This window comes from Rasamsonia emersonii (assembly GCF_000968595.1).
Source record: "Rasamsonia emersonii CBS 393.64 chromosome Unknown ctg1118621760350, whole genome shotgun sequence".
NCBI lineage: Eukaryota > Fungi > Ascomycota > Eurotiomycetes > Eurotiales > Trichocomaceae > Rasamsonia > Rasamsonia emersonii.
The window spans coordinates 948-22,825 of NW_013563060.1; the positions used below are offsets into that span (position 1 = coordinate 948).

The 21,878-nt window shown below is 49.6% G+C and overlaps 10 protein-coding genes across 10 annotated transcripts; 5 read left to right on the top strand and 5 right to left on the bottom strand.

Moving 5' to 3' along the window:
- Window positions 1–827: 827 nt before the first annotated feature.
- On the top strand, window positions 828–1,908 carry T310_5960 (uncharacterized protein; the record flags this gene model as incomplete). Its single annotated transcript, XM_013471175.1, has 4 exons — window positions 828–879; window positions 945–1,335; window positions 1,407–1,653; window positions 1,714–1,908. 4 exons carry the CDS (start codon window positions 828–830, stop codon window positions 1,906–1,908), a joined length of 885 nt encoding a protein of 294 aa, XP_013326629.1.
- Window positions 1,909–2,857: 949 nt separating this feature from the next.
- Window positions 2,858–3,857, top strand: T310_5961 (uncharacterized protein; the record flags this gene model as incomplete). Its single annotated transcript, XM_013471176.1, has 5 exons — window positions 2,858–3,148; window positions 3,186–3,362; window positions 3,399–3,417; window positions 3,610–3,633; window positions 3,697–3,857. The coding sequence occupies 5 exons, from the start codon at window positions 2,858–2,860 to the stop codon at window positions 3,855–3,857; spliced, it is 672 nt and encodes a 223-aa protein (XP_013326630.1).
- Window positions 3,858–4,388: 531 nt separating this feature from the next.
- T310_5962 (uncharacterized protein) lies at window positions 4,389–5,250 on the bottom strand (the record flags this gene model as incomplete). The annotated part of the gene is made up of 3 exons (XM_013471177.1): window positions 4,389–4,458; window positions 4,579–4,871; window positions 4,972–5,250. The coding sequence occupies 3 exons, from the start codon at window positions 5,248–5,250 to the stop codon at window positions 4,389–4,391; spliced, it is 642 nt and encodes a 213-aa protein (XP_013326631.1).
- An 874-nt stretch (window positions 5,251–6,124) lies between these two features.
- Window positions 6,125–7,448, bottom strand: T310_5963 (uncharacterized protein; the record flags this gene model as incomplete). The annotated part of the gene is made up of 5 exons (XM_013471178.1): window positions 6,125–6,313; window positions 6,411–6,791; window positions 6,867–7,109; window positions 7,160–7,207; window positions 7,257–7,448. 5 exons carry the CDS (start codon window positions 7,446–7,448, stop codon window positions 6,125–6,127), a joined length of 1,053 nt encoding a protein of 350 aa, XP_013326632.1.
- A 1,839-nt stretch (window positions 7,449–9,287) lies between these two features.
- Window positions 9,288–11,144, top strand: T310_5964 (Uncharacterized protein; the record flags this gene model as incomplete). The annotated part of the gene is made up of 5 exons (XM_013471179.1): window positions 9,288–9,312; window positions 9,750–10,139; window positions 10,202–10,612; window positions 10,673–10,900; window positions 10,999–11,144. 5 exons carry the CDS (start codon window positions 9,288–9,290, stop codon window positions 11,142–11,144), a joined length of 1,200 nt encoding a protein of 399 aa, XP_013326633.1.
- Window positions 11,145–11,591: 447 nt separating this feature from the next.
- On the bottom strand, window positions 11,592–12,250 carry T310_5965 (Clathrin-coated vesicle protein; the record flags this gene model as incomplete). The annotated part of the gene is made up of 3 exons (XM_013471180.1): window positions 11,592–11,740; window positions 11,810–12,096; window positions 12,183–12,250. The coding sequence occupies 3 exons, from the start codon at window positions 12,248–12,250 to the stop codon at window positions 11,592–11,594; spliced, it is 504 nt and encodes a 167-aa protein (XP_013326634.1).
- Window positions 12,251–13,056: 806 nt separating this feature from the next.
- Window positions 13,057–14,238, top strand: T310_5966 (Citrate (pro-3S)-lyase; the record flags this gene model as incomplete). The annotated part of the gene is made up of 2 exons (XM_013471181.1): window positions 13,057–13,096; window positions 13,244–14,238. 2 exons carry the CDS (start codon window positions 13,057–13,059, stop codon window positions 14,236–14,238), a joined length of 1,035 nt encoding a protein of 344 aa, XP_013326635.1.
- An 833-nt stretch (window positions 14,239–15,071) lies between these two features.
- Window positions 15,072–17,384, bottom strand: T310_5967 (CCCH zinc finger and SMR domain protein; the record flags this gene model as incomplete). Its single annotated transcript, XM_013471182.1, has 3 exons — window positions 15,072–15,649; window positions 15,706–16,367; window positions 16,474–17,384. The coding sequence occupies 3 exons, from the start codon at window positions 17,382–17,384 to the stop codon at window positions 15,072–15,074; spliced, it is 2,151 nt and encodes a 716-aa protein (XP_013326636.1).
- A 1,429-nt stretch (window positions 17,385–18,813) lies between these two features.
- Window positions 18,814–20,244, top strand: T310_5968 (Golgi apparatus membrane protein tvp38; the record flags this gene model as incomplete). The annotated part of the gene is made up of 3 exons (XM_013471183.1): window positions 18,814–19,286; window positions 19,350–19,769; window positions 19,866–20,244. 3 exons carry the CDS (start codon window positions 18,814–18,816, stop codon window positions 20,242–20,244), a joined length of 1,272 nt encoding a protein of 423 aa, XP_013326637.1.
- A 453-nt stretch (window positions 20,245–20,697) lies between these two features.
- T310_5969 (uncharacterized protein) lies at window positions 20,698–21,623 on the bottom strand (the record flags this gene model as incomplete). The annotated part of the gene is made up of 3 exons (XM_013471184.1): window positions 20,698–20,982; window positions 21,071–21,496; window positions 21,555–21,623. The coding sequence occupies 3 exons, from the start codon at window positions 21,621–21,623 to the stop codon at window positions 20,698–20,700; spliced, it is 780 nt and encodes a 259-aa protein (XP_013326638.1).
- Window positions 21,624–21,878: the final 255 nt, after the last annotated feature.

Genomic DNA, 21,878 nt, shown 5'->3' on the forward strand with positions numbered 1-21,878 from the left:
TAGACTTGACTGAGCCATTCATTCATTCCTTCATTATTCGCCACGTGCTTCGCCTTCCGTTCGATCCGTTCGGCTCTGTAAGCCGTGGCTGTAGCAAGAAAAGCAGGCAGGCAAAAGAAAATTTTCGCATCAGCTGCAACCCTACATACCAGCCAAGTGGGCCTGAGTGCTTGAAGCTTTGAGCCTTTTTTTTTGGCGTATGTCTTACTTATGACGCGATCGATCGATGTCTTGGAAAAAAATTTGAAGATCACTCCGTATGAGTCAGGTAAGGTTAGGTGCGGTACGAGCTACCTACCTCTTTAGGTAATCCCCCTATTCCCAAAACGGAAGTGGCCACCACCGGACTTAGCCGCGGTGAAGCGCAGGCGGAAAGGACGGAAGTCACTTAGGGTGAGGCCTTCAAGATTCTTTCCTGCAACCTCATTGGCTCCTGAAATGTTTAGTCACGTGGGGATCATGTGATAAGTTACGGACATTGGCTGACATAAGCATACCACGTCATTCCTGGAACCTGCCTGCCTGCCTGCCTATCTCTACAAGGCCCCCGAGCGGTGCCTATAGGCCCCTATATGAGCCCTGGAGTATGCAGAGGCTTCACTGCCTCACCATGAGCTGGAGTAGAGTAGATGGCCTATGAGGCCTTGAGAAAGCCTATGAGGGTGCCTACCAAGAAACCATGGAAACCACATAGATTACCTTACATCAGACTGATCAGTTCATCCTAAGTGAGAAATCTTGATTTTAACTGCTTCCTTCTACTTCCTGCTTAGCAATCGTCTTGACATCTATGCAAGTTGTCGACCAACAGCAGCCATACAGCAATAATGGATTCATCCATGAAGGCCAAACGTCGCCGCATCCTCGATGATATCCGTCGTTTGCGTCACCAAGTCGAAGCCCATAAATCAGAATTCTTTGAGCCCAAGGACCTCAGCGAATAGGCATCTGCTCTGTGCAAGTATCCCTGAGTGCTAATGGAGAACGCATCCAATTCAATCCATGTTACTTCGAGCCTCTGTCACCGCAGATCATTCGTAATCATCCGATTACTGACCCTGAGTGGGATCAAGTGAGACCATTGAACTACTATTCTGAAGAAGATTCGGAGGAAGACACGGAGGAGGACACGGAGGAGGACATGGAGGAAGATACGGAAGATTCTGGCTCAGAGAGTTCGGATGATATCGCGAGAGGGTCAAGTATTGACATTCGTGATATCGACCGAGCGGAGATCATAACAGAGCACCTCTATGGCCACCTAGATGCTTCTTCCCGAGAAGGCCTTTTACCATTTCATCAAACACTGTGGGACTTTTCGCCTTTTGAAAGGGGGTAAGTGTATCATATCTTAGTAAGGAAGTTCAAACTAGCCTTTTCAAGACAGCTAATTATTACCTACCTAGGCCAACTGACAAGGGCCGCTGGCGTAAAGATCTGTACCTGCACAATGATTGCATGGAAACAAGTTGGAGAACCAGTGGTGTCCTTGAGGACACCAGTTACGTATTCCCACATGCCGTGTTCTATATGCATCAAGATATTCGGGCAGATAACCACGGAAACCTCACCATATGCGAATTGAAAGCTATCATGAGGGTGATGAGAATCCGCATTTCGCTTAAGGAGTATCGGCAGCATCTGGTTCTTCCAGTGAGTTTCCACCCTCACTGTTGAATTCATCTTTACTGCTACTGATTATCATGAATGAAGGTCTTAATCCTCTCATTTATGGGTCCACAACATGGTAGAATCATCCAAGCGCACCATGACGGAGATAATATGATTATTCAACGTTCACAGCTGTTTGAAATCAGAGACGAAGAGACAGCACCTGTAGAGCTCTTTCTCCGATATTATCTCAGCCAGCCAGTTGGGCTATTTACGGCCACTCTCTGTGTGAGATAGCGGGGAAAGTTACAAGTTCCCTGACAGTGAGGGAGAAGTGCGATGACCCTCGCCGGATGAGCAGGCAAACCGTTCACCCTCGATGATTGATTTAACAGGTTCATCTTCCGCCTTGATTTATATGGAGCTCACAGACAGGATCTCAGAGACTTGGGCTCGCGATGGCTTTATTTAGCATTCAAAGGTAGTTTACGCCTATAATGGCACAACAATTGGTAGCATGTCTCTTTGCTACTGATTAACTCTAAGCCTAGTCCAGACGCGGTGTTGAATCTGTTGCAGAGACCTACTAGTGTTCTCCTCTGCCTTATTGCTGTACTGTACGCCTGGCCAGGACCTTAATGCTTCCTAGTGCCAAGTTGACTAAACCAGCCATTAACTAAAGCACTCAATTTAGCAGTTTTGTGCTTAATTCACTGTGCTGGCCATCTGTCGCTGTTAATTGATCATTATTCACTCTGTTGTCATTTACTGGCGCGTTCTAGGACGGGATGGGAGGCTCCTGCCTAATTTGGTACGAAGCTAGGCAATAACTGAGCTTCCCCGTCCGCCTCCCTTTTCCCTTCTTCTTCTCTTCTTTTTACAACAACCTGCTACCAATTGTCTTCTATTAGAAAATACACATCACAACTTCATCTTGACAAGTACGTTTTCATGACTTTCGTACAAAAATCATCATTATCCTGTGTTATGCCTATAACGGCATAACATAAGTTGTGTTGTGTTCTATCTCCCACAGTTAGAATATTTAATGACAAGCTATCTGATTGCTGTACTCGTCAGCACTCCAGGCATGGCTTCACTTACACAGAAAATGGATTGATCATGTGATTGGAGTTTCATAAAGCACTCTATCAACTCGTGAGTTATAGCTATATCTTGAGCGTTTGTCTAGATGCAATAATGACTTGAGTAACTGATTGAGTTCTGGTTTGAAGTAGAAGCCACGATGACTACCGTAAGCATTGTAACAACCAGGGACAATTTCTGCACCAAGTGTAACCGTTCAGGCCACGCTAAGGAGACCTGTTGGGCGGGCAATCCTGCCCTGAAACGTCGTATCCTGGCACAGAGGAAGGCGAAGTCGGAGAAGGAGAAGAGAATTCTTCAAGAGGCGGCCACGGCCGCACAGGTTAGGGAGGGTCTTGCCTTTCTTGTAGGACTTTCTAAGACCGTTCTTCTAAGCTTTCGTTGCACTGTACTAACTCTTTCTCTAGGGGCAGATGCAGTTGGTACATCTGTAAGCTGGCATCTAGCCAATATATAAGTTCCTATAGTCCGCCGGCACCATCCTCGCCGAAAACGGAACCACGGTCGTCGCTGCCGCGTTCCTCCCCACGACGTCGAATCCCTCCCGCGCTGGCCGTAGCCACCAGCAGGCTTTGGGGCCTGCATTTGCAGGAGTTCGTCGTTCGCGCGGCCTGCGCCGCAATCCTCGAGAACCGGGAATTAAGGTAAAGAAATAGACCATTTGACTAGTTAAACAGCAGCTAATGTATGATATTGAATGTAGGTCAGCCTTGGAGACAGCAAATGCTGCTATCCTTAATCTCGACGAAAGGTGAATAGGCCTTAGGTGGACCAATATAGAGATGGTTTTTGATGGATGATTATCACGGGCATAGGATGTCGGCTGTTGAGAAGTAAGAATATATAACATGGATTTATTATTAAACTTGCTAAAAACTAATTGAGACATAGTGCAAATGACGCTACAAATGCCATGTAAGCATATGAGCAGGGAAGTTTGGCGCTGTCCTAGGACAATGTGGGCTAACAAGATCATAGACACGATGGTAGAGAGGAGCCGTGCTGGTACAACTCCATGGTTGTACCAAAAGCCAAAATGCCAAACCAACGGGTTGGGATATTGTTTGGACAGCTTCTGTGTATTGATTGACCCACCTATTATGGCATTCCATGACAAATCCTTCAAGTTAAAAAGGTGAAGGGAGAAAATATCCCGGATAACTTCTGGGGTGATACTATTGCGAAAGAGTATCTGAATAAGGATGACAAAATCGTGCCACTTTGAATAATTTGGAATCTTTCTGCAGTATGTACTGTACAAGCCTTCAACGACTCGCTCCGCTCGTCTAGGCTTGAAGAGTAGGCTTACTCACTTAGGTAATTAATGCCTATTAGGTAGATGATCTGGACCTTCGGGCCTCCTCAAGCCTATATAATATAAGCCTTTATAAAGCCTATAGGGATGCCAATATGAAGCTGGGGTGCCAATAATAATATGAAGCCTATACTATACTCCGTATAAGTCGGAGGAAACAACGCCTTTTTCGGCGAACTTGTTGACTCTTTCTGTGTCTTTTCCTTACAAATGACCGATGTCCATCGGAAATTCTAGCAATGTTGAAATGAGAAAAGAAAGAAAGAAAGAAACATCTACGATCACAACGCCCTTACACTGCCCTTTTTACTTTGCTACTCTTCTCCCGAGAGTGATCCAACCGTCTCGTCCTGCCTCAAAAATTTGATCGTAAACTCAACAGTGAGTTGTCCAGTTGGAAACCTCCAAGTCTTATTAGGTCCTTGCTGGAATATCCAGCGGTAAGCAAGCACACATCGAATCAAGAACAAAATCGTGTGGACGATTCTAGATGTGGGCCAGTTCTCAGCATATGATAATACTAAATAAATAGGCAAAGAACTTACGCCATTGCCAACCCAAAACCTAATCCAATTCCAGCTAGGATCCGAATCTTCTTCGCAAACGCTTCACAGGTCGGCGTCTCGTAGTCTGGCGGGGTGGTGGGATCCCAGGGACCCGACGAACAGTCGGAGCCGTACGACGCGCGACTTATAATCATAGAGAGGCCATTGACGCAGTAACCAACAGAGTAGAAAGCGACGATGGCGTCGACGATCAGGTTCAAGAGCCACGTCGCGCGCCGACGTCGATACAGGCGGAGAAGGTTGAGGGAGGAGATGAAAGCCACGAAGGCGCTCTAGAGAGGAAATCAAAAGGTTAGCACTTCCAATTGAAGTGACTGATCATTTCATTGATGAGGATTGCTCCGGGCATAATATAGTGATAATATTTCCTACCAGCCCAATCATTATTTGGCAACTCTCTCTGATCTGCCAGTCCATATAATAGTCATGCGGAGAGTATTGGTCCATGATAGCGATGGCAGCGGTGAAACCAAAAGTTAAGACTGAGAGGGCAATCGATAGCCAAGTCAAAATGAACGTTGCTCGCGTGTATGGAGCAGGTGGTTCCACAGTCGAATTGGGCAAAAGTGTGTTGGTCTGTTCATTTTGTCCTCCAGAGGGACCAGTGGAGGGATCTGTGAGAAGAGGGGTAGTTTCTGAGCTTTCGGCCATCTTAAACCAAAGCTGATAGGAAGGTAAAACCAATTTCTGAATTTTTAGACTGTACTGGAGAGATATATGTGGTGGTTCCCACGATAAGAAGACTGCTGAAACTGATGGCCGTCTGTTAGGTGTATGTGTGGGTGTTATTGTCTGGCTGATGTTTGTCCTCGAGTTGAGGACAACAAGTTGCCAAACCGACGATGGCTGCCTGCAGGAGATGTTGGTTACGGCCTTACAGGATGTTGGCGCTAACGCGAACTAGGGTGATCCCGGGATATTATTCCTTCCACCTCAGTTTCAACAACAGTAGATGGCTTATTTTTCAGGCTTGTTCCTGGTGGGTTTGCCTTCTTTGGTCCTTTTATAGGTATCTGGGGTGCTTGGTTTGTTGCTAAAAAAAAGTCTCTAGTGGTATAAGCTCTGCTGGAAGTGAGGCTGTTATTATTATCCTCATTTTTAATAGACTTCCTCCTCTTTAACCACCTCTCCTACCACCATTTCCAGGCTGATCACCTTTTATAGTGGCTTGAGACTGTCATTCATGCTTCTTCTGTCTCCTGGGGTCTGGCACATGTCTGACTGACCTTACAGAGTACTCCGGAGTCCATATTACATACAGAACAACTCTTAAGGTACTCCGTACTTAGCTAAGTGTATGGCCAGCTTTTTGCTTTAGAAAAATGCAAGGGAAAAAGGATCAATATTAATAAACGCAAAGAACGAAGAAACAAACGAAAGGCCACTTTTGGTATTTACATTATTCCGTACAGTACATAAGTTCATATAATACAACCCAAATCCATAACACAAGGATTCAAGAAATTCGAAGGAGTTCGGACATATGGACCACCCCTCAGGCGAGATTATACTTGCGCGAGATTTCTCACCATGCATCCCGGAGGTCCTGCTTGAGTCTGTCGATCTCGTCTTTCAGCATCTTGGTCTCCTCCTCGAGACGGGTACGCTGCCGGTCATTTTCCTCCTTGTATCTGTTGACTTCCGCGACGGCGGTGTCGGCGCGGGCTTTTTCCTGCTCGGCCAGCTGGCTGCCCAGTTGGTAGAGCAGGGTCGCCTGCTTCAGATATTCTGTCCTGATCGATGACAGCCCTGAGGGGGATAGAGGTTGTCTGTTGTCTCCGTGGTGACTTTGTATTAGTTACATCGCTCACGAGGCCTTCTACCAGTTCGAGGGTTTCTTCTCGCTCGTTCGCAGCGGAGTCGGCTGAGCCTGCGCCTGCGCCAATATTCCCATTTGTTGTCCCATTAACCATTCCTGTCCCTGTCGGGGTTACTATCTGACTCGTTGTCCCTGAGGGTCTCTCAGCCCTCAATGGAGACAGACTGTGGTGTCCTCTCACTCCGTTTGGCGCTGTGGCTGTTACGCTACTGGGACTCACCACAGGGGAAGTTGAATGTCTTGAATTGGTAGGTAGTGCTGGTAGCGGCATAGGAGCGACTGGAGAGACGCTGTTGGTACTCTGAATATGTGCGTCACGTCCAGTGACCTGTCGAGGCGTCTCCGGTCTCCGAGTCAGTTCGGTGCGTGTTTTCTTGATTGCGTTCCCATGTCAACATATATGTGAGAACTACATTATATTAGATCGTCGTTGACTATCCGGACTTACTTTGTTAGGGATCCCTCTCCCCGCGTCGCTAATATCCTCGTCTGGACCGGTGTCATTCTCGTTATCGTTGAAGCTGTTACATGTATTTTCATCGACATTTCTGCTCTGCAACTTTCGTTTATATGGACTGGAATCACCAGTCCTTTTTGCGAGTCTCAGATCTGGGGCCTTCAAAATCACGTTAATTTTTTTTTTGGTTTCATTTATTGGAAAAGCCCAATAGATAGCCCTAACCTTTTCAGCCTGCGGGTTCATCTTCGAATTGCAGATCAACAGCAAATGATTTCACATACCTTCAACACCTTTCTTATCGATGGGAGAGACCTTTCGGGGCAGTATCTCTGTATAGCACAGTTAATCATGTGTGCAACTGGAAGAAGGCAAACATACCTGCCGAAATTCTTCCAAGGGCAGGTGACGATTCTCCATTCTGAGAGCGACTAACCACTCTTTTTCTGCCTCGCCCCAGCGACGACGACGAATGATCGTTTTACGACGGCCGGGTTTGGGTGGCCGAGACTGGATCCTGGCCAGTTGATGAGACGAGTTTGGCAACCTTAGCGTGACCAGATGACCCGGCATTAGCACCGATGCTATCTGCAGGTAAGCGTCAAATGTGGCATTGGCAAGTGAGAAGGACTGCAATGGATTTCGATGGGACTGGCTTTCTGCATGAACATTTCGTATTTCTTTCAGGAAGGCAAGGCCTCCTTAGGGCAATAAATAGACTGCCTGATTTCAGAGACCGCCCGGTACAAGGTCAATGCTTTCATACTGCAATAATGGCAGACATGGATCTCAAGAATGGCACGGACGGTGCCATCTCGTATCGTTCGTAACAAGACATTGCATCCTGCGAAGAAAGAAGCGCGTCGTTAGCGTATTGTGGCAGAGACTAGACAGGGTTCTGAGCCTGCTTAGACCATCTCTGCTAGTCCTTGATCGACTGTAGCGTTAGGTGTTGACCATATGCTTCATCTGCCGAATTCTTCGCGTGACACTGATGATGGCCCTGGCTACCTGAAGAATCAAGCGATACGCTCCTTGCTGGCGAGATGAACAAGCGGGTCAATCTGCATGTGGAAAGCTGAATTTCCGAAGCATGGGATGTTGAAGGAGAGAGATATAGGCCCAAAGATGCGGAACTGCAGACGTCTATTCCGATATCCGCAGGCAGCTACACCCCTGAACAAGGATGAGCCAGCCAGTCTTCAAATCGTCGCTTCTCAGCCAACGGAGAGGAGCCTTCTCTTCTTTTCTTATCGTTTCTTTGCTTTCCTCCTTCTCAACATTCAAAGACCAAGCTAAACCATAATCAGCGTTGGTCTCGATGTTAGATGTCTTGAAAACGCACAAAGTGATAACACTGGACAAATTCTAACAACTTCATCAGAAGAATACAGTTTTGAGTAAATGGCCTATGAGCCCCAGGAGGGAAGTGTTCGCTTCACGATCAATCACCTCTTACTTACATGTACAGGCATGTACTCCGTACAGTACGTTTCACATACAGAGTAGACCAAAAGAGACAAGGCAATGTTCCTACATACTACGATCTAACAGGGGTCAACATCTACACTTTCTCCTGACTGCTGCCCTTAGGCCATCCTTCAGAAGGACCGAAATTCCAACAGACATCCTCTGTACTTATGTTGGTTACACAGGCTGGATATTCATCCATGATAAGGCTGACGCAGACTAAGCAACCCCAACAAATGAAGGGCGTCTATTGCCTCATCTGATTGGGGCGGATCTGATGCTGTTTATTCCGCCCGAGCAGCTAAGAGCAGGATCCTGGACGACATGGAAAAGACGTGCTGTACGGAGTACTCTGTAATGACTGTAGTTATATGCTCTGGAGTAAGGATCGCTTAGCAGATAAGCCTTCCAAGTCGTCCCATTACTCCGTACTGCAGGGTAAGTATTAATGATGTTATTTACTTACTGACACTTTATGGTCTAGTTTGGGCCACCATGAGTCACGACTCGTGGGGGCCATTTGCACTCGTTGTGGTTCAAGGAACCCCTTAAAGCAAGTGCATAGGACTGGCCAGTTGGTGGAATAAAAAAAGCCTTTTGATGTCTCCTCAGATCGCAGAACAGATTGCAAGATACGCCATCCTGGAGGCCTCCAGCGTACCTGGGTTTCCATATGCGCCATGTGCAACAGTCATAGTTGATTTCACCAAGACTGGCACAGTCTACGATCCTTGATTCTAGAGTATTTCCAATTATCAAGAAAAATCCAGTATAGGCAGTGTTGCAATTAATTAGGGCAAGCTGGTAAATTGGCCTACGTTCGGTAACAAATTCTAACTTAACCGTAGAACATTTCCGGCGGGGAAGAAACAGCCGACATCCATCATCCACCCACCTTTTTAGCAGAATCGATTATATGGCTCCACCATCAATTGCTTCTTAATGCCGCGTCCAAGGCTGGAAAATCGTGAGTAAAAAGTCCAAGGAACTAAATTGGTGCTATTCAGTCTTGTTGACATGCTCTGGAGGCTGGTGAGGCCTTATACGTCCTTCCTGGCTTGGTTCTTATGGTTTAGATCCGATATGAATGCCTCTGCTGAATCCTTTCAGTGAAACTTGTCGCTCTCGAAAGGTGAAATGTTCGTCATGACGAGTCATATGCTGCCACTCGATTATAGTTTTGCACTGCCTGTCTTTGTCTATTCTGTGCTTTGTGCCATCTGACTTGGACCCTCTAGGCGATGGTCAAGGTCCTGTGTGCCGGGTCTGTCAGAAGAGCGGCCGTGTCTGCAAAAGAAAGATTCATCTAGGGGTGACATGTCCTGTGGAACTGACTTTGAAGTAGCAAAGAGGTACCTCGAAGCGTGTACCTAGTCGGCTCTAGCCACTGCTGATGCGGATAAGGTCCTCCCCTCTCGCCAAACGGGCATTCGGATCTTCCATCCCCAGAAGATCCCCGCCAGGCGCTCACGCAATCCCGCATATCTTCCATCTTCCGCCATTATGTCAGTGAGCTCGCACCATGGTATGATTTAAACGACGCGCGACGCCGCTTCCAGGATGTGGTCTCGGTCGAAGCCCTACATAATCCTCTGCTCTTTAGCGCGATCCTCGCATTCTCGTCCGTGCATCTCCACAGGTCTTTAGGGTCAAGAGAGTTCTTATACATTGCAGAGTACTACCACTTGGAGAGCATCCGGAGATTGATTGCCATTACAGATCGCAGGAGCCAGATTCACGACGGGGCAACGCTGGCAGCGACGTGTTTACTACGATCGTACGAGATTCTGGCTCGTAAGTAGACATTCTTACGTTCCAGTCAATTCATTTTTCTGATTGTAAAATAGAAAGCGTAGGATCCCAGAGCCATCTCCACGGCTCGTCATCCTTTTTGGCCGGCCAGCAGATTCGGATCGGCCCCGATCTGCTCAGCGCGGGTTTCTGGAACTACCTGCGAGAAGACATCACGGTTGCCTTGATAGAGAAACGTCGGTTGAAGATTGACCTGGAAAACATCTGGATGCAGTACCCTACCGAGGACGATGACCGAGCTAACATGATCAGTCTGCTTCTGGGCAGGACAATCAACAGCTGTTTCGGAACAGGGAACGACGCCCGCGTTCTACCTATCCCGGAGTGGAGATCATTGAGGGAGCAGGTTGATGAATGGAGAAGAGATCTGCCAATCTCGTTTGAACCTATTCACTTCGAGCAGGATCGCAGCACCAACAATTTTCCCGAACTGCTGCATTTTCACGGATGGCACAGTAAGCCCAAGAGGCCATGATCCTCTTCCCCACTGACACTGATGCAAACGTATCATTCAGTTGCCGGGTTGCAGTACTACCATACGCTTCAAATCATTCTTCTTTTAGCCGAGCTGGGCTCTGTTGTGACGGCCGAAGCTGGGTCGTTGAAAATGGGATCCCGAATTATGGCGTTAACTCCTCGCGTGGCTCAGGAGATTGAGCATCACGCGGTGCAGATCTGCGCCTTGGCCATTTCGAACGATTCCAATGCCGCCAGAGTCAACGCCTTTGGGCCTATAGCATTCTGTATGTGCGAGATGGCAGCCAATGACAATGGAGACCTTTTTCATTTTTACTGCTGAAATTGAGTAGTGTACCTGACTAAGTATTCTTCTCCCTCCTAGGTGGAGTATACATCAGGAACCAGCAACAAAGGCGACAACTACTCGACGAACTCCAAAAATGGGAGAAGTTGACTTCATGGCCGGTCGAAAGTATAGTGCGTGTTCTCCAAACAGCTTGGGAGGAAGATGGGGAGGCCGTTCCATGAGTCTTGAGGAGAAATTATAAGAAAACATATCGCACCACCTACCGTCGTCGACGGAAAAAATAGTCGACTGAACACACCGATCCAGATGGAATATGCGTCGATCATGGCTGTATACATTACGACTAACGCAGGCAAGTGGCAAGTTTGGTAATGAATTCGTTCTGTATGCGGATATCCCGTATTCGGGAAAGAGAAAAAAAAAGTTTTGGTTATACATACACACATACATACATCGCAAATCATCGTTATTGCTAGCATAAAACAGGAAAAAACTGCGACTCGTTCCCCTTGAAGAGCCTTCACTTTCGTGAAGTGGGGAGTAATGGAGGAAGAAAAATGAATGGATGAATGCGTCTTACTGTCCTTATAAATAAATAAATAATGCGTTCCCTTGCCGATACACTCATCCGCGAACAAAAATAAAATCAAAGTCCAGCCGAATTTCACTCATCGGAAAAGCCTGCCCAGCAGACCACTGGCGATGTTGCTCGCAATCCCGCCCGAAAGAGCCCTGTTAGCCAAGTTGGACGCCTGGCTGAAACGGTCGCACCGGGAGAAAGCCACGGTGTTGGTGATGGTCAAGACCAATGCGATGGCTAGGAGAAAATTCATCAGCCAACCTAGAGTCCGAATATTCCTTGAGGCTCTATATTGCAAAAACTCACCGACCAAACTCAGCCAGATGATATTCTGCAGTCTGATAACGGCCAGGATGGCCAAGCCAATCCACAGCGCCGGAGTCACGTACAGACCGAGCCAGAAGAATCGCTTGTCAGTGGCGTTGATGGTGCGGGTGTTGGGGTCGGAGCTCTCGAAGACCCAGTGGGAGTCACCCGTTGCGGTGTTGACTTCGTTCCACCAGCGCAGCCCGACGAGTCGGCGACCGGCGATGTTCTTGAGGTAGTAAAAGTCCGCGGAGAGGAGCAGGAGGTTGATGATGAAGACGAGGACGCTGGACGGAGGGGAACATTTCCAGTCAGAGATATATATTATAATACGGAAACTTTGGGTCTTGTAACCGCCCAGCTGCTAACTCACAAATCCTTGATGAAGAGAACGCCAAACAGGTACATCAGGAGACTCCCTAGATTATAGAAACGAAACATGTCAGTCTTGTCGCAATTGGTTCGTTATATTATTAGACAGCAGACGAACCGATCCGAAAGCCCAGGAAGAAGAGCAATGTAATGGGATGGGCGCTAAGGCGCCAATTCAGGTCGCCTGGCTGCGCGTCCATGGCGGAGGGAAAGACAAACAGAAGAAAGAGATGGAGGGTTTTCCTTCAAATCCAGCAAAGCGGGACTTGGTCGTTGGCCTTATCAAGTCGTCCAGATGGTTGTCGAGCGGATTTCATGCAACGCGTGTACAATACCGGGCGGTGAAGAGCGGCAGAATGATGATGGAATGCGTGGATGGTCATGCATTAAATTACTCATTTGGCCAGCAACTACAGACAGCCAGTCGACTACTTGTGAGAGCATGTTAATTGATTTTTGATATGGGAAAACTTGCGAGTATTAATATTTTCACCCTTACCTTCAGTCTGCTACAGCCTACACCACAGCTTCTATGACAGGCAGTTGTCCATGGCAGACCTCCAGCAATGAATGGCGCTGACATGATCACCTCAACTTTATCAGGCATTCCATTTCCAACAGCCTGAAGATCGTTGGATTGCGTTTCCCACTGTGTCTGTCCAGTGTACGGAGTAATACTCCGTAATGGCTATATCTCTCTCCAGCATCGCGGCTAAGGCGACCCGCTTCGGGCCGAGTCCGCTGGCCAATAATTGATACCCGAGAAGGAATATCGATTGACATCAGACACCTTTGATACTCTTCTTTCTCCTGCACTCTCGACATGAGATTCTGCCCATTGCGACCAAGAGAGGAACGAATCAACCAGATCCGCCATGGCAGCTAGAAATACCCTGCGACGGGCCTTGCTCTATGGTAAATCCCAGCTCTTTCAGCTCCCAGCTCTTCCATCCCCGCCTCAGCTTTCCCCGCAATCCTGCTCCGTTCGGAGACAGCCCTAACCAAGATAGCATACATAATGCCCACCCCTTGAAATCACTGCCGGACTAATCGCTGCCATAGTGCCCGGATCATCTCAGAAATTCCTGGACAAATCGCGCTCGCTCGCTGCAGACTGCGTCGCCTATGATCTCGAGGACAGCGTGACTCCGCACAAGAAGGCGGAGGCGCGGCGGCTGGTGCGGAGAGCTCTCGATCAGCCCGCTCCGGCGAGGATCCGAGAGCGCGCTGTCCGCATCAACTCGGTCGAAAGTGGATTGGCGTTGAAAGATTTGACGGAAGTGGTGAGATCTGTCCGATCAATTGTCGCTTTTTTTTTTGCTAACAAAGACAAGCTCCAATCCCCAAACCTGACGACCATCGTCGTCCCCAAAGTCAACTCTGCTTCTGACCTGACGTTCGTCACGGACGTCATTTCCCACACACTCGCAACGCAGGAGAGGAGCAGTAATAATAGCAGCGCTCAAGCGTCGCGACCACCCATCTCGCTCCTCGCCCTGATCGAATCCGCCAAATCCATCACCAACCTCTCGCAGATCTGCTCCTCGACGCCGCTTCTGCAGGGCCTCATCTTCGCCGCCGAGGACTTTGCCCTCGACCTCAGCCTGACGCGCACGCCGTCCCTGACCGAATTCCTTTTCGCCCGCTCCGCCATCGTCACCGCCGCCCGCGCCCACAATCTCCCTTCGACCATCGACCTCGTCTGCACGACGTACAAGTCGACTTCGCCCGACGGCGCGCCGCCCGCCGTGCTGGAGGAGGAGAGCCGCGGCGGGAAGAGACTCGGCTTCAACGGCAAGCAATGCATCCACCCGTCGCAGGTGGAGACGGTGCAGCGCATCTTCAGCCCGGAGCCCGAGGAGGTCGAGTGGGCGGTGCGCGTCGTGATTGCCGACGAGAAAGCCGCCGCCGCGGGCAGGGGCGCCTGGTCGCTCGACGGGAAGATGATCGACGTCCCCGTGGCGGAGAAGGCGAAGGCGATTGTGCGCCGGGTTGAAGCCTGCGGTATTAATGTTGCGGAGCTGCAGGAGAAGTGGAAGGGGCAGGAACCTGAGTAAAACAAGACAAGACCTGTATATGCTTTGTACAGTACAGCACAGTGCGTTGATTGATATTATCTATCAGTAGTGATATCTGATATGTCTATCTATCTAATACTGATATCCAATTGAATTGAATCGAAACTTCTTCTTTCATGACTATTTCTTCGTTTCGTCTCATCTCATCTCTACCGCCTAAGACAGCCAGCCAGGCAGGCACAGACCTATATCATATCATATCATATCATATCATATCATATCATGAATACCTCAGTAGACAAGTCTTTGTATTGCTTCTTTTTCTCTAAACCCAGATAAGAATAGAAAGAAGTGAGAAAGGTGTATATCACAATTCCAAAATTCTTTTCTTATCTCAATTTTTTTTCTCTGTCTTACGCTCTATCTAAGCTTCACTTCACGAAAGCATCGATCAGATAGCATCCATTCCATCACACAGGGCATATTGGCGTCATGTCAAGTTGCTTGCTTGCTTGCTTGCTGGGGGTATCCAGGTCGTAGCTTTCGTTAATGCTTAATGCGTCCGTCAAGTCAAGTCCATCAGTCCGTCAGTCCGTCAGTCAATCAATCAGTCAGTTGAGATCTGAGTTCGTGATGACATGAGCATGAGCGTGAGCGTGCTTGATTCTTTTCTTTTCATTTCTTTTTCTTCTTTTTTTTCTTTGTGGATCGCGTGTTGGTGTTGTGGATGATAACACGAGAATAGATTATCACCAGAGGAAAAAATAAAAGAAAGATCCAAATGAATCAATCATACTCATACCAGCCCTTATTTCGGGTTATGTTATTCAGATTTGGAATGGTTGTTCGGATTTAGATGAATGCTCTCTTCTTTATTGCTCCTTCGCTGCTTCAACGTCTTCCCGTTTGAGAACCTGGATCTTGCCCGTGGAGGCAGGCTGGTTATTACTGGTGCCAGCTGCTTCTCCATCCCCCTCTTGAGCCAGCTTCTTGGCCATAGACTTGTCGTAGCTCGTCGGGTCGATCCCGAGGACACCACCCACATAGCCACCCCGTTCACCCGGCACGCTGAATTCCCGGAAGACATATTTCCACTCATTCAGCCAGGCTTTCACAGCCTTTCCCACCTTGTCCTTGCCATTCTTGGAGTGATGGCCAGTACCCGTGATGGCGTACAGGATCCGATCCTCCTTGGAGTGCTTGCGGAGAATCTTCTCCAAATATTCAACGGCCTCTTCGGGGTGCAGACCATGCAGGTCGACGTACAACTCCTCAGTGGCTTCGTCCAGCCCATTGCTTGCAAGATGCTTATTCCGTTCCTCATACAGGTGTCGCGCAGCTTCGCGGTGGCATTTTCGCATTGCTTCGTTCTCTGCTTGACCACGGAGGGATAGGGCCTTTGCGGCTCGGGCGTCATTGCGATTCCAAGCTTGCGCAGCACTGGACAGATCTGTTAGATATTGTACACTATAAACATCGAGGTATATATCCTGCGGCAGACATTACCTTTGCAAGAACTTGTTCCGGACAGTACCATGGCGGATGGCGTCTGTCCGGTATTTGATGTACTGCTGATTGGCCCTGGGCCCAGTTTCCAGCCATGGGATGTGTTTGGGTGCCGGAATCGCTTGGGCTGCAGCGCTGAGCTCTCGCGTTTTGGCATTTTCTTTCCCATTCTTGGACGACTTGCCTTTACCCGGGGTGGGAGAAGGCGCCATGCGTACCACATCGGCCAGCGAATTGGGACGTTTTCCTTGTTGTTATGACCACCTCGCTTGCCATGATGCTTCTTCCCGGAGCCTTTCGCGGCCGAGAGCGAGGGAAAGGCCTCTGGGTCGTCCACGGACAGCGGAGAGGGGTTCGCTTCTCGCTGCTGGTGTCGGCTAGTTGGTCGAGAATGCGGCCGGCTTCCCCCGTTTCGTCTCCCAACTCCCAAAGGTGGATTGCCCACAGCGGGGTTCGTAATCAGAGCCTGGTTCGGGTACTTGCGAAGGTACGGACTGCTCCACTGGTCTCCGCTTCCCGAAGTGGGTTGCAGAGCTGGAAATGCCTCGTAATTGTTCTCCAACTGGAATCCCTGTTGCTGATTCGAGGAACCCTGATTGTTGTTGCCATCATTGAGATTCATATTTCCGATCAGGGAGGCTGGGTCGTGTGAGAACGGACAGCTATCCCCCGCAAGACAATTGCCACTCAGCCAGTATCTACGAGACTATTGTCAGCGTTGCTAATCCTGTAGAGAGGGAATGGCCAGGGGTTTGGGTAGTGACTAACTTGCAAACATGTGACGTTAAGTCGTGGCTGAAACGACAATCCGCCCGCAGACACTGTCCGGTCGACAGCCAGTACTTGCACACCACGGGGCTGCGAGTGGTCGCTGGAGTCCCTGGTCGAATCTGCTCCATCGTTATCGACTTCCCCACCAGAATCTTGCCTTCTTCTGATTTCTGGCCAGAATTGTTCTTGTTCTTGTTTTCCGAAAGCGCCGCAATGGTGGCTCCTAGGTCATAACTATTTGCTTCCAGAGCGGCATCAATCTCTTCGTTGGATTTCTGGTCCCCTAACACCGATCGGAGGATATCATGCGGGCTCATATCAGGAACGAACTCGGGAGCCGACGCGCTGAGCCCGCCCACGGAGGACGTGACACTCGTAGCGTCATCCCCGACAAGCCAGTCGACATTACTTTCGCTGCCAAAATCGCCGTAGAAATCGGACGACTGGCTCTGATCAGAAAACTCGTAGGCATTCAAACTGGGAGAGTGTGGGATCGGCTGCGCGAAGGCTAAGCGGGGCGATGGGCGCGGCGAGGTGAACGGCGAGGCCGTGGAGGAGAGGGGAGCGCGTGGCAGCCCAGCGCGAGGGTGATGAAGGCCAGAGGGCCCTGCAGGACTCGTGCCCGTCTGAGAGGGCGAGGAGAGCGGAGTTGCTGAACGGGCAATCTGCCATGGAGCTGGAGACGAGCGTCGGATTACCGTATGGCGACTGGGAGGAGGGGAAGCGTCAGGCTGGCCATCGTTGCGTTTACGCCAGAGGATGTCGAGAACGGCGTTCTCCAGGGCAGAGCCTGATAGCGAGGCCTTTTCTCGCAGCAGCTCTTCGACCTTCTCGATCTGTTCCTCCTCATCTAGGCTGGAGTCCCGCAGCACCGGGAGACAGGCTTCAAAGAGTTCTTCGGAGACCATGCTGAGAGGGCGACAACAGTCGAGGTAAGAACGGTGACGAAGGAAAAGGAAAGAGACAAAGACAAAGAAGAAGATAATATCGACAAGAAGATCAGAAACAGCCCATGGGCTTCGTCATGGAGCAGAAATGGGTGTGGGCGAGAAAGAGCGTGGTTTTGCAGTATGCGGCGGGGACGTTTACAGGGGTGACGCGGAGGGACCCAGGAAGCGCATCCAGCTGGGGTCACATCGTACACCACGCCGTCACTGAAAGACCAGAGAACAAAGAACACAACTCGAACGGATGAAAGAGAGGAACGGCGATCAGGATAGGCTGATGGCAGCCAGGATGATGGGAGAAGGGCTGTGGGGGATTGTTTGCAGAAGGCCGGGGAGGACGACACGGGATGCTGGCTGTTATTACGGGCGATAACTACCTAGATAAATTGGGATGCTAAATAATTCCTGACGGGCTTTCCCTTCTGAGTTCAGGCGGTCCGCCCTGGCTCTGCCGCCACGACCCAAACAATCATGATGCATCACTATCATTACTCAGTCCCATCGACTTGGATTCTTGGCCTCTTCCCCCAGGCTGCATCTTGTCTAATCCTTCGTGCCTGACAGCACCGATCGGACTCCAGGCCGTCCATGCGTCCTGCGTCTGGACATAACCGGAGATACCTCTCTGCCTGGGGAGACGATGTGGGGAGCTGATCCTGGCTCCAATGGCACCAACATGCAGACGTGGCGGTGCGTCGGTCCCTCCCTGCGACTGGCCTTGCCAAATCGCCTGTTCCAGGCCTGGATACAGACTCCCAGCCATCCGTTACGAGATGAGCACGCTGCTGCTTGTGGCGGACATCAGCATCGAGACGCTGCCAGCAGATTGCATCTAGAGCGTCATTAGCCAGAAGAAATGGAGGGTTGGAGGGCTGCTCAGTTGTTGATAGGAGAATGCCCCAAATGACGTGTTGCTCTGCGACTGTTGTTTTGGTGGTAAGGGTAATACCGGTAATTCCCGCTCAAAAGAGGCTCCAAACCTCCCCCGTTACAGTACGTGACGTGAAAGCTGGAGCCTGGACAGACCCGCGACAGCTCTGCTGGTGCTGTCAACACCATGACTTCTTTACTCCCTCACGAGAGTCTCCTTAACCTACTGTATTGCTTTCGTTATTGATATTGATGCTGTTGTCTGCGTGAATAGGCTGCTGGTATAAAGTTGAGTCTGCTCCTATTGCCGGCTGCTGCTTGCAGACTGCTCTCCACAGCCACAACACACTCCCATGTCCCGCGGCGCTCGCGAGGGCAAACAATCAGCCCTCGGTGGGAAACCTACACGCTGAGATCTTCTGACGAATGTTGTCGAGCCTGAGAATTTAGTTGATTCGTTTCTCCCCTCTTCCTCGTCGGGCTCTTCGTTTTCTGGCTTCGCTGCTCTCGACCGGTTGCGATGCCTGCCGATTACGAGTCCACTGCGCGAGCATTGTCTCTCCCCGTCACATCGCCCGAAGAGTCGGATTCCCCATTATTTGCCAGTATCCGTCCACAATGGAGCCATTCTTCCATTGGCAGACGGGGCTCCCTGCCCATCTCTGTCCGGGAGGCAGCGACCTTCCGAGACCAAATCATTAACCAAGCACAGTCGTCCTGGCGCGCCTTAAGGAAGCGCTGGGAGAAGATGACACTGGGGCAGAAGGCATTGGCCGTGTTTGCTTTTATGCTCAGCGCTGCCCTGGGTGTGGGGTTCATGATCTTTACTGGTAAAATCTTCGTCTGGCTGGGACCTGTGGCCGAGAAGTGGGAGCATGCACCGCTGGCTTACATTCTCCTGTGGCTGGGCGTCTTCACGGTGTCCTTTCCTCCATTGGTGGGCTGGTCGACACTTGGGACGATAATGGGATTTGTCTTTGGTTTTTGGAAGGGGTGCGTGACAACTTCCATATGATGAAGGGGAAAATGTCCATTGACCTGACTATTTTCTTGTAGATGGATTGTTTATACGACTGCTACCGTCGTGGGCTCGACTTGCGCCTTCATTGTCTCGCGAACCGTCCTCTCCAAGTTTGTCCACCGGCTGATGGAGCATGACAAGCGTTTCGCCGCCCTGGCGTTGACGCTCAAGTATGACGGCCTCAAGCTCCTTTGTATGATTCGGCTCTGTCCGTTACCGTACTCTATTTGCAACGGCGCCATTTCTACTTTTCCTACCGTTCATCCCCTGCGGTATGGCCTGGCCACGGCCATTATAAGCCCGAAGCTGATGGTCCCGGCTTTCATTGGGAGTCGACTACGTATCTTGTCGGGCAACAACGAAGAGATGAGCGCGGGCTCCAAAGCGGTCAACATCATCAGCATTATCGTATCTATCTGCATTGGCGTCGGCACGGGTATATATATCTACCGGAGGTTAGTTAAATTATCCTAACAAGAGTCAGATGGTGCCAGACCAGAATATCTCAAGTCCCCACCTGTTTTGAACTCATTGTTGACACACCCGCCTAGAACCCTAGCTCGCGCCAAGCAGCTCGAGGCCGAGGAGCGCGCTGGTATTCGACAATCGCTGCACGACGATCACGCCGCACACCGTCCACATCCTGCCTTCTCAGATGATCCCGAGGCCAACGTCGCTGCGGCGCCACTAGCGCGGGATGAGGAGCACATGGATTTTCACGACGATATTGATGAAGATAACGTCGACATAGTCGTTGATGGGGATGATGACAACGTCAGCAATGGGGATGCTACTTCAGGAAAACCATATAAGGATAACACCGTATCATATCGTGACGAATTCACGGATAACGACTCGGATATCTTTCGCGACGGCGATGGTACCAACACGGAAACATATGGACTGCATACCCATGTGCGTGCAGCTTAATCGGATCCGATTCTTCCGATAAAGAGTGTTCTTTTATTTCCGTGTATTATGAGTTATGCTATATGGCATTAATTGGCTGTATGCGTGGGTTGGTTTAACGATAGATTATGCTTGTTGCTACTGTATGCTAGGGTCTCGGTAACCTTACTCAACGGAATGAAATAGATGACTTGGCTGAGATATCCTCTTTTTTTTCCCTCCTCCCTTGCATCCAATGCTAAGGAAAGACATGACACAATGGCAGGAATGTCTATCTGCATGCACATTAATCACGATTCAAGGTCGTAATAAAAGCCAAACTAAATCAAAATTTTATGTCGCTTTGAAAAAGGAAAAAAAAGTAATGCACAGATCGTCGTAGTTGACTTTTTGACGTTATGTATGTCAGTCAGTCAACAGCGTAAGCATGACCATCATCTATGGGAAGATTTGGTTACAATATATCATTCATTCTCATAATCGTGATCTCTTCTTGCCCTTTTTGCCTCCATGTTTATGCTTATGACCTCCGCCTCCGCCTCCGGAGCCGGATATACTCGTGAGCTTGGAGAGACGGATTTCCTTCTGCGGCTCTTTCTTGTGTTCCTTTTTGCTCTTCTTAGCTTCCTTCTTCTCTAATTTGGCCTTGGCCTTTTTGATGATTAAGTCGGTTTCGCTGAGCTCGTCATCGTCCTCGTCCTCCTCGTCATCGTCGTCGTCTTCGGAGTCAGAGTCGGAGGTGGAATCGTCTTCTGCGTGCTGTTTCTATTGAGTAGTTTCGTGTTAGAAAATAGAAAAAAAGAAAGAAGAAAAAGAGAAGTTAAAAAAAAACTGATCAAGAGCTAACCTCATTTTGCTTCTTTCTTTTGAAGTTTCCATAGCTTCTTCGACCTCCGTACACCATATCCTCATCATCTGCGTCCAAAGACCCCGCAGGCACAATCAGAGGCTGTCCAGGATACGCTGATAATACAGATCCTGCCTCGTAATAACCCGCAGGAGCAGTCTTGCTGCCTTCCGCACCAGGAAAATCAAGCACCCATTCCGTTTCACCGGCTTCAGCAGCCTGACGCGCCACTGCCTCGGCCCGTTTCTGTTCCTCCGCCGCAATAGCAGCCGATATCGCCTGCAGGTCTGAACTGGGAGTCGCTGGACTGCTGGTCGCAGACAAGCGCGGTCGCTTGGGAGATGGAGTGTCAGGGTCCTCCACTGAGGGTGATTGGGTTCCTGAAGGCGTATTTGCGGCTGCTGCTGCAGCAGCACGTTGCATAAACTAACACATTTATATCAGCATGAAAATTTCCAAAAAATATGCGTTAATTGTATGTTACCTTCATGGTCAGAAGCCGGGAAGACATAGTCTTCGCCGGCTTCGCGCCCGACGTCGACGCGTCGGGCATTGTTTGCTGAGAGAAACTTGAATGCTCTACAACGTAACCATCTCGCGCTTCGAGACCTGTCAAGACCCGGCTTGATTTAACTGCTGGTCTGTCTCTTCGCTGTCGCGCTGAGACGTGTGTCGTTGGTCAAGTTGATGGATTTGATTTTGGAAGGCGGACACGATTTCGCCGCAAAAAAGGCGGGAAAGCAAATGCCAGCTAGCCGATTGGCTCGACCGCCGCCCGACCCCCCGGCCAGCTCCATCCTCAAACCTC